Consider the following 17,319-nt stretch of genomic DNA (forward strand, 5'->3'; position numbering starts at 1 on the left):
AATCCGCTCGATTGTTTCGCCATATTCTACTCTGCTGCATTCAAATGAGTTAGTCGGCAAGTCGAAGATTAGTCCGTAGCGGGGGAAAAGTCGCATCGAATGAGGAAGAGACGTCGTTTTTATCCGCTTGGTGTGGCGAGCATTGATTCGTTTCGTGCAACTTTATCGGGTCGAATTTGACGATGACAGTTATGTGAGCGCTTCGCCTGATAATTCTCAATAATCTGTCGGCGACGCGCAAGCTGTGACTCACGACTCCTCGAGGAGTCACGCAACAGTGTGGGGGCTGCCAAAAGTTGCCGAACGCGCACTAGTCACCTAATGCGTACCTCATCCATATTTCGTATTATTACTTAATATAAGCAACGCTTCGCAATAGCAATGTGATATCAATGAGAAAGAAGTAACGTAGACAAATAATTAACACGATACATCTTATTTCGTGAATGCTAACATTTTTCCACTTAAGATAATACGCATTCGGCAACTCTCCCCTACAATTTATTTTAATAGAGAAAATTCCCTTGTTATGAGATAGATCCCTAATATGAGACTGCGGAGTTTCTGTTAAATTAATTAAAGTCATCTGTTGATTCCACCATGAATTTATTACTCTTGGAGCGAAATCTGTTTAGTGAAAAATTCATTTTTAGATTATGCGATCGTTGATACATTCAATCTTGCGTGCGCATGTGTACATAAATCAAAACGACTAACTTATTAAATCATAACTACCTTTATATGAACCTTTGTTCACACGAATAGTAAAGAAACTTAATGGGTCGCGTCAAATTTCTGTCTAAGAAAAGGGGTCGCGAGCATAAGAAGTTTGCGCATCATTGATCTATGTCATCAATAACAATTCCGCCCTGAATCCATTAATTACTCTTCATTTGTGGATCAACGTTTCATTTTTATATCGCCATTAATTATTCGTTGGATTATTAATTAAATATAAAAATCTGATAGGTCAAACCGGGTGCGTATGCTTTGCATTTCGCCAAGTTTTATATCGCGCTGTGTCAGTCATTTTGGAATCACTCGGATCGAGTCGATAAAATTTCCTCATTAATCCGACGCTGGCACTCGGCCGAGTAACACGCGCGTTGCAAATAAATTCTGGACAATCTAATTAAACAGTAAAAAGAATTTTACAAAAAGAAGAATTTATTTGCAAGAATAAAATGCTCGAAATGTCAAATACCTAAAACCGCTGTGATTGATTTAGCAGGCTTTCACGCTGACATCGCGATAAATTGCCTCCCGAGAGGAGAGAAACGTTTTGCCATTACGGTCGAACGATTATTCCCAATTTAAAGCGTTAGTCGAATTCGTCGCGTTTCGGCAGGCGTTTTCGCGCGAAACGCAAGGTCTCTCGTCACACCTAAGGACGCCCATGTGCAAAGCGTGCAAATAACTCCGTCATCGCGCGGCCCATAGGTCGTCTATGTCGAGATCGCCGGGGGTAGGCGAGAGTTTCTACTTCTTCGCGCGCTCAGGAGAAGCACTCGGCTCCGTTCTCCGCCCTCCGTCGCCTTGCTCCCTTGAGCTGTCGACCGCTCTTCCCGTTGCAAAGCCTTACACTTGATTCACCCTCCGCGCTTTCGCCCTCGCCGAGTACGTGCCGTTAACAAGACGAGACACCGAGCGCATACGACTGAGCCTCGAGTGGAGCGGCTTGAAAAATAAGGCCGACCAATCCCGATAGCGCGGCCTTTTACGCGATCCTGCGGTCAATATTGACAAACTCCGGAATATTGGTCCTTGCGGCGGGGCGTCTCGAAGCGAGGGTCCTTGCGGCCTCGCTGCAACGGTCGTGTGACTCATTAGCAAACAAATTGGCCGATAACGGGGCCAAGCAAATCGATAAGGAGGTTTCGATCTTAATTGACCACTTTGGAGAAGATTTCAGAAAATTTAAATGTAAGGTTGGCATGGAAGCAATTTAAAGTTGGCATAGATTTTGACGACGAATTTTGTATCTGAAAGAAATACGACAAAGAAATGGGCGCTTTAGGAACTTAATATCTACATAAAATTGAGATGTTTCATACATATTGGATTTCTAAGACCGCCTCTATTATTATATTTCCGTCAGAAAAATTGCAGATTTAAAATAAAGGAATAAATGGAGAATAATTCTTAGTTATTGGACGAATCATCGGTCTAATATTGATCTGAATTAAACGAAACAATTTGAATGCGCACGCTAATGTTGCAGGCTGATAATGCGTAGTTTTTTTTTATCATTCTACTGAATGAGATTTATCGCCTTTATAATTTTATTGTCTTTTTTAACGATAAAAACCCCTACTTATGGAGCGTGAAGTGCACCTTTGTGATGTCACGCTCCGTAAAGTGATACTTTCTCTGAGGCCGCTCTGAAACCTTAACAAGATGTTATATGATATACATTTAATTAAAGTAGCACACTTCTTGAAGAATATTTCCACCTCTAAATATTAACTTAATTTATTCAACAGGACAAACTTTTATAAATTGCACAAATTACATCACGTACTTTGAAAATGAAGAATTAAGATATAACACACAGTTGTATTTTTCTTAGGACTTCTCGCAGAGAGAGAGAGAGAATGTTTAAGCTTTCAATTCCCGCATCTCGGGGACATCCGGACTCTGAAACGCTGAATAATGATGAAACGTGATAGAGCACGATGAAAAGAAAACGGGGATTTTACCTTATTCTATAATTAATGGCATGCAAATTGGAGCACTCGCCTTCTCCTTTTTATTGTCGCGAGACTTCCCAAGAACTCCGGAATAATTTCCGGTGATGAAAAACAAAGTTTGCGAAATTATATATACAATTCCGGGGGAATACGAATTTATTGAAAATACGGCGGATGGAGACGTCGCCGGGGGCGGTCATGCCGAATCCCGAAGACCCAATTGTCGCGGGTTAAGCGACGGATGAACTCGAGATGCTCTGCGGTCGGTAATCACGCGCGACGGCACATGAATAAACGGCAAACACGCGCTAATGAGTGTCGACAGGAATAAGCAGGCAAGAAATTTCCGGCTGGAGACCCATGAATAATAATGGCCCTCTAGCTCGATCTGTCGTTCGACAGATTTTTAATGCGCCGTATTTTCTGTGCTATTTTTCATCCAGACGTTTCGCGACGCATTCCTCCCAGATCTCCCTGTAACGCGCGGAAATTAATGACAAGTAATTACAGTTACTCGTCCGCATGACCGAGTGGTGTGTTTGAAATGTGGAGGATGGTATTTTTAAAACTCGTCGGAATCGCTTGGGGGATTTAAGACGGGGGACTACATATATAAGATGGAACGTTTGGCAGATGTTCCCATCTGTTCCTATTCACGGCCACTTCTGGTTTGGAGATTTTAATGACTAGGGCGTGACATGTTCAACGAGTCGCCAAACTCTTGGGCGCGCAACACGTTTCTGAATCCTATTAGCTCTCTCTCTCTCTCTCTCTCCAACTCCAGAGAAGTTCTAGCTGAATTCAAGATTGTCGACCCAACTTGAAATTTTTATCGCCCCGGAAACTTTGATGTTCTTCGAAATAAGTTGGCGGGGTTTCTAACTAGTCTGAATGCTTGATTGAGAGACGTTCATCAAAATTTACATGATGCTAAACGCAAAGATGTGAGCCGAAGGATCTCCATTTCAAAGCTATTCCTTAACTTAGCGGCAAAGGTCGTTGAATCGGGCGCAACGTCCGCTTTTTTCCTTCAGCTATAACTTCCTTTTAATCCCCTTTATTGATCTGCACTGTCTCATTACCCCCTGTTTCATCGTATTTAATTTGATGGGACAATAGATTTGCTCGCTTATCGTCTCATTTAATATTTATTTTGCTTAGCGCGCACGAGCTTGTCTTTCTTTCGTCGTATTTAATTTCACGCGAACAACGTTGCGGATTGCTCCAAGAGGACACTCCGTTGTGTTGATTCAAGAATTAAAAATTCGAAAGACTTTCACGAGCTCGCTTATTGTTAGTCAACCATCGAGAATCCCGCTGTCGTGGGAGGTGCTATACTTAAACCTGCTATCTGCTATAATCGGCACGCACGGTAAAACACATAACCCGAAATGGCCGCGGTAAAGGACGCATAAGATATAGCAGTCGGCCGTCAAGTGTCCGTCAGAACTTGGGCGAAACACGTGGCTTAATTTACGTTGCATTATTCGGCGCGCAAGATTCGTTCTGTAACTCCGCGGCCGGAGGGTGTGCATGTGCGACTGACGCTCTAATTTCTGGTTAATTTTGCGGAGAAATCGATGACGGCCGACGGCTCGGATGGTTTAAGACTGGGCCAATTTATCGCGAGCCTCCGTTGCATAACCATCGCGTGCCGCGACGCCGCTGGATACGCGACCCATAAAGGGAAACGTAAAACATTCGCAATTTTTTTGCCGCAAGGTACGATACAAATGACGTTTACGAGGTGTTTGCGATAAATGTGTTTCGTGAGCAGAGGAGGAACCTTTTCAAAACGTTTTCTCCTCCCTGCTAACGAGAGTATCGGAGACGTCGATGGTTTCTGAGTCGCGATCAGGAGAGAGGAAATTAAATTTCGCAGTATTAAAATTTTCAAGTCGAATTTCGCATAGATACCACAACGTACGAAAGCCTGAACAATTGGACGACGATTGTCTCGGTCGAAAAATTTACAAGAATTATATAATATCGTCTCGGGACGAGAATTCAATTTTCTGGCGCGCAAACGCGAGGCACCAACGCGGACTCGCACGTTGCAAGTTTCTCGATAGCTAAGCCTACAGCTCGTCATTTATTGCCTGCTGTTGTATGCACGGCCCAAGGGTTCGTATTTTCATGATAATGTACGTAACATATACGGCGACGGTCACTGTCGACGTCGCGGACGTCGTTTCCTTCCGCACCGCGCTATCTACGTCGGCGGCGACGACGACGTCGACGACGACGAAAAGGTTTGTCCTGATTAGATAGTGAAGCGTGCATCCAACGCCACCAGGTTTCTAGGAAAGAGCGAACTATATTGATGGGATTGACGCGCCACGTCAGCAATCGTTGATCGAATCGATCCTCCGAGGATTGGGATGGTCGAGAGGCCGCGAAGGCGTAAAACTGAACGAACGAAAATTTAGAAAGTGTGCATAATAGGGGAGCGATTAAATGGATTATCGCAGATTTTTATAGAATAAATTTTCAAAGTTGAATGTCAAGGGTCCGAGAGGGAAGCCAATACCGCGTTATCGTATGTGGCTGATTGTCCAAAGTAGAAAAGGTCGACTGCAGTCAAATGGCCTGCGTTTCACTCGGGTCAATGTTAAATCGACCATAGACGTCGATTTTCCGATGCAGGAGCGACTCGACAATCATTTTTCTATTTAAAATAACGTCTACATTTCAAGCTTCTTTCCTCAACCCCCCCCCTCTCTCAGTCTCAGCCCCCCTCACTCAGTCTTAGTCTCAGTCTCGGTCTCAGCCCCCCCTATCTTAGTCTTAGTCTCGGTCTCTCTTCCAGTCTCAGTCTCTCTCTCAGCTTCAGTCCCCCCCCTCTCTCTCTCTCTCTCTCTCTCTCGTTCAAGCTGTACGCTATCCGTGCAATAAACACAGTCGGAATGAAAGGGTTAAGCCAGCGTGATGAATTCCACCTCGTTAACAGTCGCGACCATCGACCGTCGGCGTATAAATTGCAAAGTGCACACTCCTCGCTCTCTAATTACGAGGTCGGGGGGAGCGGCTCTCTAACGAGCTCGCGAGCGACGTCGTGATCGCTTCCATAAAGTCAACCCCGACTCCATTCCGCGGAGAATCGAAATTGCGCGGAGCGGCGCGCGTTCGCGTGCTAGGATCAACCACCTATCTGTCCCGGTGTCTAGTACCGTGTCGTGGGAGCCACGAGGGAAAGTGCATGCCCTTGTACTATCTATCTCTCTCTGTCTCTCCCTCCCTCGTCCCGTACGGCGCCCAGAAACTTTATTTAACCCTCGGATTGCATGACCTACCCCACCGTACGTGGGCACAGCGCAAGTCATCGTGATCCACTTACACATTTTAATTATTCACGCTTATCCTCCCGAGACCCGGAGGGTCTGTACTTTTAGCGCAATGGGTGGGGCAGAACTCGCTGGTTTTCGGCCGAGGTGTCGGCAGGAATTGCGGATATTGCGCTTGAACGGGGCGTTGCTGAATTAATGCGCTAAGTAATATCCGCTAATCTTTTTTCTTAACGGTTTTTACTTATCTTGGCGCACGCTTGCGGAACGTAACGCCGATAAACACAAATGTGCACTTCGCGTGCCCCACGTTATGCTCCCGTTACCGCGCCGTCGATCTGTCTCCGCTCCACCGTCTCATGCCCGATGCAGATTATCACGAAGGCGTATCGCCGTACGTTTATCCGGGTATTTTTCATTTTCGGTAGCGTCCCCGCGAGAAAGTACACCGGAAAGAAGTTCCATCGACGTTGCCCTCGCGGAAGATGAGTTCACCTGTGCTTCGACGGCGAAAAATTACTCCGCGAGTCTCGATGCACCGAGACGGCGGGCTCTCGGGAATATGAAGTAACGACCGAGAAGCTGGAGCGAGGTGTTTGAGGTTACTGAAAAATTGAACACGCACGGAGAAGAGGACGAGAGCATAAGCTTCCCGCCGGCTTACGCGAGATGCGTAGTTTCTTACCCCGTGTTTTGTCGAGGCCCCGCCCGAATAACTTTCGCGCGCGAGTAATACCGTGTCGCTTCTGGGGACATTATTCCGGGGCGACCGTATAAACTTTTCTTCCCTTCCTCACATATATTAGACGCCGGCTGCCTGCTTCTTATTCCGCGTTCACGCGAAATGCACGTAGACGTATCGAGTACTTAGGGTGATAAACGCAACTTGTCGCATTCACTTTGCAACGCTTCACTTTCTTCGTCTCGTTATTAAACATAAACATTCGAGGCGGGTAATATGGAGAAGAGGGAGAAGATTTTTTCAGTTAAAGCACAGGTTGGGCATTGGATACTCTTATCCTTTTTCAGCGATATTAATCGTCCTTACAATTAGTCATAATCTTTATATGGAATAAAATGAAAGTTTAAGTAGAGGTAAGTGCCCTACTATGAGATAGGCTCCTAATATGAGATACCGGAGTTTCCGCTAAATTATGTGGCATCATCTGTTGGTTCCACCACGAATTTGTTGCCCTTGGAGTGAAATCTGTTTAGTGAGAAATTGATTATTAGATCGTATAGTCGTGGCGAAAAAAGATTTGTGATTGAATGTGGACGTTGAAAACCTGCTATATTTCATATTAGAATCCTATCTCATAATAGAGGACTTTCCTTTATTACAAGACAAAGTACACGATCAACTTATTTAAATAGAAGTAAATTATAGATATCCCGCGATATATTATGTTTCTTATTCCTAATTCATTTGAGATTATCCTGGCTTACGTTCTGCCAAGTTGCAAAAGAAGACTGCATGGAAGGAACCTCGTGGTGTGATATAATATATTAAATTGGTTTGGGGCGAATATCGCCCGTTTAGATCTTCGCAGTGGCTTAGACCTTCGAAGACTGGCTCTAATAGGGGCGGTTTTGCCTTTATGCTCGCTCTTAATGTCGGTTGTAATCTCGCTTGTACAATCGTTCGTTTTATGTACTTAGCGAGCGCTTAATTGTACTAATGTAGTTTTTACGATAGTGCTCCGTCAGGAGGTTACCGTGTTTTGCGACCCGATAACCAATTTTCGCGACTGAGAGGAGAAAATGTATCTTGAAAGGGTGCCTCTGCGTACGGTATTAAACAGCCGGGTATACAATTGAACTCGACCGAGAGAGGCGGGTGACGTTGCTGCGGACGTTGTTAGAACGAATTTTGTCATTGGTCCGGAGAGAACCGGAGGAGTCTAAGCGAATAACTTCGCTTTGCAATTTTTCGGGCCATCTGCGCGACGGTTGTCTTGTAATAAACATTGCACGAGGGGGCCGTCAACTTTTTCTTCGCCTTTCCAGCCCGACGTAAAATTTTTACCAAAGCGAGATCCGTCCAATATTAATGTATCGACATTGATTTCATTTGTCTTTCCCCGCATCTTTAATTCATCCGCCAGACTCGACCTGGCAGCGACCGTCGTGAATAAACAACCCCGGTGTCATTTACCGTCCGCATCTCGCGTTCCGCGACGCAGGGTCCTTTAAATGGATCACCCTCTATGTATTAACGTATGTACGCACGGCGTCGGGGCTCGTCAGCGACCTGACGACCCGGTCGACGATGCCTGGCTTGGTAAATCTTGCGGCGGGCCGCGGCCGGCGCATCTCGCACCGGAAATCTCGAAAGGCCACAGACCGAGGCGAGCACGACCACGTCTGCGGTCGATACTCCTGAAGCACTTTCGGAAGGTGATACTCGAAATTTGCCATGACTACCGCTCGGCGGCAGCCCGGAAACCGATATTCACGTAGATCTCTCCAACTCGTGCCTCGTCGCTGATTTCGTCGATGCGCTCTCGGCCCTTCGAATCCCCAATTTCGCAGTTCGGAAGTGGAATGAGCGACGAAGCAGGAGTGTACCAAACATACAGAAAGCTGACCGTCGACGCAGCCTTACAAAAAGTTTGACGAATTAAAAACCCCCCTCTCCCTCTTTCTTTCTTTTCTGAGCTCTCTTTATTGAACTAAATGAAATGTCAAGTCTAACGATTAGAATTAAAAGATTAGAGGATTAAAACGTCGTTTCTGCGGATTCACGTAAAATTGTGGTATCAATCGCGGACCAGGGTGGACGTCCAGGTCCCCCGAAACCGCGCGCGACGTCATAACCCGGATTTGCGGATCAGCCGGAGATGGATCTGGTCTAGTTAACCAGCTTGCTGATTCTCGTTTCAGGGGATGGCAACGTAACGTAGCAACGGACTACTAGCCGGCACGAGATGAACACGAACGGCAACGCGGTCGGGCAGGAAGGTGGTGCCGGTACCGATTATGGGAGTAACGAGGAGACGGCGGCTTTGCTGGGCAGGCCGCCGCCGCCGCCGGTCGTGGTGGCCGCGGCGTCTCAGGGCAAGCCGGTGCTCACGCGGCAGGATCGGGCGACTTTCCTGGTCGCCTCGCCGCAACTGTCCGTGTCCGGGCTCGGCGGCTCCGAGGAGAGCGGCACCAACGAGGACCCGGCTACCAGATCGGTACCGGACATCGAGCTTCACTGCCGGCTGGACGGCGAGCCGCAGCTACTGCCGCCGCCGCAGATTCAGCAGCAGCAGCAGCAGCAGCAGCAACAGCAGCAACAGCCGCAGCAGCAACAGCAGCCGCAGCCGCAGCCGCAGCTCCAGCAGCCGCAGGTGCAGCAGTCGCAGTTGCAGGCGCAGCCGACATCCTACCGGTCGTCCAGGCAGTCGCATCAGTACAGATGCAGGTGCGACCGAAGGGATTCCCTTGCGCCCACCTCGGCCCTTCACTTGGCCCGCAGCGTCTCCAGGTGAGTCTCATGAGAATAGCAGAATTAACGACGACCGCGTGAGAAACGCTGCGTGGTAAATCACTCCCGCTTTGTTATAAACATGAAAATTCAGGAAAAGCGAGATACGATACGGCACTCTATGTTCGGATCCTCGACCCTTTTTTCCCCCCATCGTTACACGATGCAAAACGTACCGTGGCCTTCACCGCACAAGGGAACATTCGATACGACCTCCCTTTCTTTTTTATTTAATAGAAGTGATATAGATATATGGAAATAGTCGTTTCGTGTGCTGCTCATATATAATATATCAGTGGCATTTATTTTTCACGAGCCAACCGCTGTACCGCGCGGCTTCGCATGTTTGTTAATACGCTTGCGTGGGAAAAGCATAGCTGTTTAGCCAGAAATGCGAAACGGGCGTATAGTTTTACACATCCGCGTGGCTGGTAAAAGTAAGTAGATTTTGGATCACGTGTACAAAAGACCATCGAGAAAACCCTTCCGAAACCGGGAGCGGCTCGCATATTCGTAACTTTCCAAAGAGCCGTTAAGTTTATTATTAAACGAACGGAGCGAAATGAAAAAAGCTTGAACTTTACCCGAGTGAATGACGACCGTGGGCTCGCTCGCGCGTGTGTCGCGGCATTATGCGCGTAAACTCGACCGTTTTGTTACGCGGCATTACTTACATTTGCATCGCATGACAAGCGCTAATCTATGAGAACTTAGCACGTGTCGAAAGAAGGAAACGACAGTCGTGCGGCTTTAAAACACGCATAGAAAGTTTCGACTCGCGTAATTGGCAAAGTTTAACTACTTCGCGGGCATTAGTCCGGCCGGGCCGTCGTAAGCTCGCGTTCGTACGTAACAGAATCGGAGCAGACAGTTCCGGGCGGTTCTCGATAGGAAAACGAGGCAAGAATACGTTTCCCACGTATTTCCCGATATTGCTTATGATTTCGTTATGCCATTCTTCGTATTATTTATTCACCGGACGATATACCACCGGGACGATGATGTCCCAGGTGCGGCACATGCATGGAAAATTTCCGATATTCATTATTGCGCGTCCAGTCGCGCAGACGTATCCGCGCACTGCAATTTCGAAATTACATGAAAATACCGCGTCAAAAGGAAGCTCCTTGATGCCCGCGATCTCGGCTCCCTCGTCAATTTTCCTCGCGCGAAATGGACAGCTGAAATCAAAGCAGTCCGTATTTACCGTGGATTTTTATCTAGGCCGCGAGAAGACGAGAATCTATTTCGCGAATCGGCCACTCTTATCTAAGTGCGCCCGGCAATTCGCCGGGAATCGCCATCCTCCCAGAAATGCGTCGCACTTGGAAAAATGCGACGCCTTTGTTTCCTTGAACGAGGATCGTCCAGGCAGAAGAGGCTCTCTCTTTCCCTCTTGGCGCCGGTCCGGGGAATTCCTGACGCTCGCTGCCACCGCGAGTTTCTAGGACGATCTCGTTCACCGGGTCAAAAGTTGAGCCGCAGAATTTTATGCCGTCCTGCATCCCCTTCGGAGACCGGGAAACGTACACCCGGGGATTGCCCGTAGGAGGATATAAAAAAATGGCATTGCCAGGAATTCTCGACGTGAAAATCGCGTCGTTGACCTTTCTCGAATCTTGTCGTTTTACGTTGACCTTTCCCGCCACCGCATTCATGGCTGTTGGCTGCTTAGTTAAATTCATCATGAATATTACGTTTATTCTCATTGAAATTTTTATCAGACTCCGCGTTCACGTGTTGAATTAAAAACGCAATTCGTGTGCGGTAGAACTTGGAAAGATGATATACAGAACGTAGGTTTCAATTAAAAAAATACAGCTTAATGCATCGACAGTTACGTTCTCGTATAAGATTGAAAAGATTGCGATAAAGTTTTACAAAACGGTCTGGTACAAGAATAGCAAGAACTTAGATTTACTTCAAGTTTATTTTGCGTTCAGGTACCCACTTAAGGTTCGCTCTGCAACAAGTTTAACAAAGAGAATCGACGAACCGTTCTGCGAGATTTCGTATCGGCGCGCGAGATACGTAACAGATCGCAAGATCGAATGGCAATCGCATTTCGGCAGCTCGCCGTTGAACGCGGTATCGCGTTCATTTATCAAGAAAGTTATGCTTTTGTAAACACGTCCTTTATGACTGTGACATAAAATAAGTATATCGGGAGTCATGAATAAAAGATCCATTGTTATCCTAAGAAGCCACTCAGAAGCCGGGGAACTTCAGTTTTAACCGAAGGTCGTAGTGCACGCCACAGTTAATGATATCTCCAGACGACAGGCTCGCCACCTGTCTTATAAGCCGAGGGCTCTTGACTTAAGGCGCCTTTAGACAAAGAGCTACGCCGAACATATTCCCACCGACAAAATCGAATTAGGCGTCCAACCTGAGGGTTCCCCGTAATCTCGCGCGATAATTTCGTTGGCAATTTCGTCCTCGTATATTTGGGATATCCTAGAAATATCGCATCCCTTCAGGGGATGCTGGAGTGACTCTGCACCTTTTGCACCTCTTTCTCTTAGAACTGTCGATTCAAGAAAACATTTGTGTAATGTACAAATTATGCGACTTATATGTACAGACCGACAGTGTCTTACTATTCGGACTAAACCAGAGAAGAGCATAGTGTCGTCGAAATTAAGTTTAAAAGCCTGACAAGAAGTATATTCACTTCAATAAGTTGTAGGTTAGGTAACCTATAACTTTTATTCGAGTGAATAGATTTCTCTTTAGGCTTCTAAACATAATTTCAATGATGCTATGCTGTTCTCTGATTTAGTCCGAATAGTGGAACACCGTCGGTCTATACACAAGTCACATAATTTGTATATTACACAATTGTTTCCTTAAATTGACAGTTCTAAGAGTAAAAGGTGCAAAAAGTGCAGAATCCCCCTTAAGGGGCTGCTCGAGTGATTCTGTACTTTTTTGCATCTTTTGCATCCAGAACTGTCAATTCATGAAAACATCTGTATAATGTACAAATTATGTGGGTTTTGTTTGTCCGAATAAGTTATAGGTTCCGATTTAGTCCAATTAATGGAACACTGTCGGTCTGTACACAAAAGCCACATATTACACAAATGTTTTCATGAATCGAGAGGAGCAAAAGGTGGAAAAAGTGCAGAATCTCACTCCAGCATCACCTTAAACATTTTTCTTTAAATTGACATTCTCCTAAAATGTAATGGAAAAAATTGAAATTACACAACATCAGGATTAAATGTATTAAAAAATGAAGTAACTAACTGCAAATGCAATAAACAAAATTAATTGAAGCTTTATTAGTTATCTGCTGGAATACGAAGAATTAATCCGCAATTTTAATTCCGAACAGTTGCCGGGAAACTCGTAATTTCGGTTACAATATGGAAATTATTCGATACCTTGTTGAAATAATTATTATTCCTCGCGTCTGTAGCCGAAAGAGACCTTTGAGACACCAATTGCACGCGACCAATTTAGCGGTGAAGCAGTTTTCAGTGAAATTAGTCCACGGGCGAGTGGGCCATGTGCAATATCGGATCACGTATTTGAGACTATCAGTTTGACTTTATAGTCCACGCCAGCCGTGAAACTATACCAACCGTACAATTTTCAGACGCTATAAACGACACGAGAGCAACCGTGACAGCGGTATTATATTTTAGAATCACGTTTCCCTCTCGCTTTTCTCCCTATTTAATATTCTTTTATAATGTCAGCTTGATATTAATCACGTCGGGGTAAACGTGGCTAGATATTAACTTACGGCTCAATATTAATGTACGGCTCCAAAATAAAAGTCGAGAAAACAGGAAATGGGAGCAGCGCGATATTGAAGCTCGTTACGGAAGTTAACTTCATTTTTCGTCTACCGGCAGACGGGAATAAAGTGAACAATCAGAAATTAGCGAAGTTTTCCAACAGCGGAAACCCAAGCGATCAGTTTTTAACATTAACTCTTTGAAGGGTGGATAAACTTGTCCATGATACAAGTTACTTTTCTCTCTCTCTTTCTATTAGACACCTATATACACTTTTTCGAACGTACATTTTTTCCCGAGACGACATTTTCGAATATTGGCAGCATTTCGTCGATCGCCAGTGGAGTTTTTCTTCGGAAATCGTTCCGACCGGATCGTTAATCCTCAAAGAGTTAAGCGTCTTCGTAAACGAGTCAAGTAATACTCCCGACTGAAGCGCTCGCTTGGGATTTCGCAAAGAGGGAAAAATCGAGTTTCAGACGTTGAGATCTGTGCGCATACGTATGCATGTGTGTGTGTGTGTGCGTGTGTGTGGGGATGTGTGCATAAAGCCACGTGTGATGTTTTCTGTTTCCAAAGAGAGAGCGTGAAGAGCGGCCACCACTGCTGCCCGTGTCAGGCGCCGCCGCCGCCGGTGTTGGTCACCACGTCGCCCAACGCCCGCATAATACGGCAGAGCTCGCAGCCGGAAGCGTCCGCGTGTTGTTGCTCCGGCTGTTGCTGCCCGCTGCACACCGGCGCGGCACCGAGCGCCGCCTCGCTGCGGCAGCTCCGCGAGCCCGGCGACGGGATCGCCGGCATCGCCGCGGACTCGCTGCGGATCAATGGCGGCATACGACAGTTCCGGCAGGTAAGCCGCGACCTCATCGTCTCGCCGTCTTTCGCGAGTCTGACGCACAACCCCGACCGCCCATGATGCAAGAATACCGCAACGGCCGACACGTCCGTTGAAATCGAGACCGGATTCTATTTACCTTCTCGAGAAACGAAAAGGAAAACAAATTCATTGGCTCTATTCGAGGGTGTTCTTTGATAAGGGAAAGTTCCCCCATTATGAGATAGGCTCGTAATATGAGATAGCGGAGTTTCCGCTAAATTAATAGGCATCGTCTGTTGGTTCCACCGTGAATTTATTGCCCTTGGAGTGCAAACTGTTCGGCGGAAAATTGATTTGATAGCGAAAAAAGATTTGATTGAATTTGGACATTTAAAACCTACTCTCTCATATCAGACTCCTATCTCATGACAGAGGACTTTCCTCTAAATCTTTTGAATAGCTCGATTACTCAAATTCCATTGGGTTGTACACTTTGAAAAATGAAGAAATTAGTTTTGTATTCCAGGCCAGTTTTTGGGAAAGTGGTAACTTGGAGCAAAGATTTGGATAAAAGTTGAGTCAGTTAGTTACGGAATATTAATGCAATCATCTGCACTGAGTATCAAGTCTAGATCGATAAAACTCGCGAAACTTGATGGTCAATTGATTACTTTAATTAATGACGATCCTTTGATCATTTCTGTTCCGTGGCAAATACTATTATCAATAGGTACAATTTTCGACAAGCATTTCAAGTGGTGAATAATATAACAGGGCAAACGTGTGCCTGTGCGGAATAAATATACAATTACGTGAATTATTAAGGCAAAACAGAGCCACAAGCGAGAGAAATTTACATATCGCGACAGGGCATAACGGATCCCTCGCAATTTGAAATTCGCGTTTGAATTCGGAAGCAGATGGCTGATTTATCATGTCGCCGTAACGCGCAGTGCTGCAGTTTGGTATTCTTACATCGTGGACGGCGTCACCTGTGCCCGGCACAGCACCGCCGAATCCTCCCACACGTGTCTCCATTTGTCCATCTCTCTCTCTCTCTCATTCTGTTTCTCTTTTTCTCGTGTGTGCCATTTGTTTTCACTCGCTCTGCGGAGTTAGTTCTGCGAAGGAGGGGAAGGAGAAAGGGTTGTGCTTAATTGGCAAACGATTTTATCGAATGGAAGCCGGGGCGAACCGCGAGGGAGTATCTCCCTGTTGTTCGGTCGCTCATCCGGAGGTAAATTAGAAGCGACATCCAATAGAAACACCCTAACGATCTCCTCTCGGAGGTTCTATATTTTTTCGATTTTTTTTTAACGTTGTTCCTTTTCTCCCGGTGGATCTTTAGATTTCCTTCGGATTTCTCTCGGCTTTGTTGAACACCAGAGGAGACAATGCAAAGACCACGCAAAGCCGGAGAGAAAATTCGAACAACTTTTTAACTCGGGAGAAACCGTCAGGTAACAATACGACAAAAGAGTACAATTTGCGCGCAAAAGTGATGATTAGCATGCGACAAGGATCTCGAGCGCTCTTTCTCCTCCCCTCTCGCTCTCGCAGCTTGTCCTCCGTCGCTCTTCATGGTTCTCTCCCCCACGCATGCATCTCCTCTGCGTGTTCTCGTCTCCTCTGGTGTATCATTGTTTTACTGTCAAGTTGCTCAACTCCTTTATTGGTGTTTCCACACTCGTTACATTCCTATTCGTACGTTCATGGCTGTGTTCGTGGTGTCGTTTATATGTCGAATGTGTCTTGTAACATTTCGCTTCTCTTTTATCGTTCGTTCGAACTCATCCCGGTCTCCCTGCGGGAGACAGATCTCTTTTCCTCTTCGTTCTCCAGCGCGTCCCACCCCCTCGTTCACGTCTCCCCCTGTCGTTGGGTTTTACCGGCGTAGGCCCGGCGGAATCGTAAAAGCGCGCGGCGCGCTGAGGGAAGATACGCGGTGCTTCAAAGCAGGTTTTTGTTGTGGGCTCAAAATATAGCGTATTTTACGAGATAGCGAATTTGCGTTGCTTCCGTCATAAAAAGAGACCCGTAGCGGCTTTTTCCATTCTGAGCTCGTCGTTATCCGTTGGAGGCTTGACGACTTGTCACGGCATGCGGCAAGGGTTGTTTGTCGAGGTTTCGTTTTGATTCATTAGGTCGCTTTTTTTTATAAGTTCCCACGTGCGGTCGCTGTTGTATCGTTTCGCAGCGGATTTCAGTCTTCGTCCGAAGACCCAGATGGATGCGCAAAATTGTTAATTCACGGATCTCTGGATTCGAGAGTCAGGAGAATTTTGTTTAAAAGCTTGTAGAGATTCGTAGATTTGACAATTCAGCGATTTGGAGAGTTAAATTATTGAAGGGTTCGCTGAACTTTACAAATCCTGACTTTCATTATATTTGGCGTGACAGAAATACGTCAGTCTCGCGAACATATTCGTAAAGAGGAGCGAAAATTTAGGGACTCAGGGAAGCAAGGATTTTGAGACTCGGACGAGGTAGGGAGGTCCTTTAATAGTGCGTACACACTCAGGATTTTTGCACCTAGATATCTCTCGATGTACGGTTAACGCGACGAGTTAAATACTTGCCACCGAAGATACAAAGTCCACAAAGTGACCCCTTATCGATGGAACTCGCCTTCCGCCATCTGGCGGAGGGTGGAAATAGCGGAGTGGTGAACTACCCTTAAATGGTCACATAATACCGGCGGAGAACACAGCCGTCGCGTTTGCTCGACGTTCGATACGTTGCTTGCCGGATTTTTTGCCCCGTCGTAGAGTCCTCGCGCGATACAGATGGCAGTCGTTGCAAAAACAACCCTCTTGAAGGGATTACCGAGCTTAGTTCGCGGCGCCTTAATCCTTTCTAGACCACGTATTTGCCAAACTTACCCCTAATATTTTTCATTTATTGTAAAAAATTGTCTGACAAAATTATCTGTGCTGACCACAGCAGAGCCTTCTGAATTTTATTAATTTGTTATCTGACAAAGCTTACACAGTTAAGAACTTGTTACTGACGACTCGTGTTCTCTAACGAAAATTTGCCTAGCCGAGCAGCCTTTGGAAAAAAAAATTCTTTTTATGTTTTCGCAATACTTGAACGTTCCGATTTTGCCTGTTAATATTTTCGGTTATTCCCAATATTGCAATGTCAAAGTTGAATCGTATTTGGGAGAAGACAAAATTAGGTATTTCTTGTTTTTTTGACATAATGAGCGTTGTGATTTGCAAATTAATATTTTCGATTACGTTGCAAAGTCGCGAATCATGCAATACTTGAACGTTTCGATTTTGCGTGTTAATAATTTCGGTTA

At 45.9% G+C, this 17,319-nt stretch overlaps 1 protein-coding gene across 1 annotated transcript in view; it reads left to right on the forward strand.

The window, feature by feature from the left end:
* Positions 1-8,901: 8,901 nt before the first annotated feature.
* LOC105567531 (small conductance calcium-activated potassium channel protein) overlaps positions 8,902-17,319 on the forward strand; it is a 111,861-nt gene continuing 103,443 nt past the window's right edge. The window contains exons 1-3 of the mRNA XM_012022465.1: positions 8,902-9,187; positions 9,257-9,446; positions 13,775-14,045. Of these exons, the coding sequence (XP_011877855.1) occupies positions 8,902-9,187; positions 9,257-9,446; positions 13,775-14,045 (747 nt within the window). The remainder of the gene's footprint in view (positions 9,188-9,256; positions 9,447-13,774; positions 14,046-17,319) is intronic.

Source organism: Vollenhovia emeryi, unplaced genomic scaffold (assembly GCF_000949405.1).
Source record: "Vollenhovia emeryi isolate VEMERY1.0 unplaced genomic scaffold, V.emery_V1.0 DF939137.1, whole genome shotgun sequence".
Taxonomy (NCBI): domain Eukaryota; kingdom Metazoa; phylum Arthropoda; class Insecta; order Hymenoptera; family Formicidae; genus Vollenhovia; species Vollenhovia emeryi.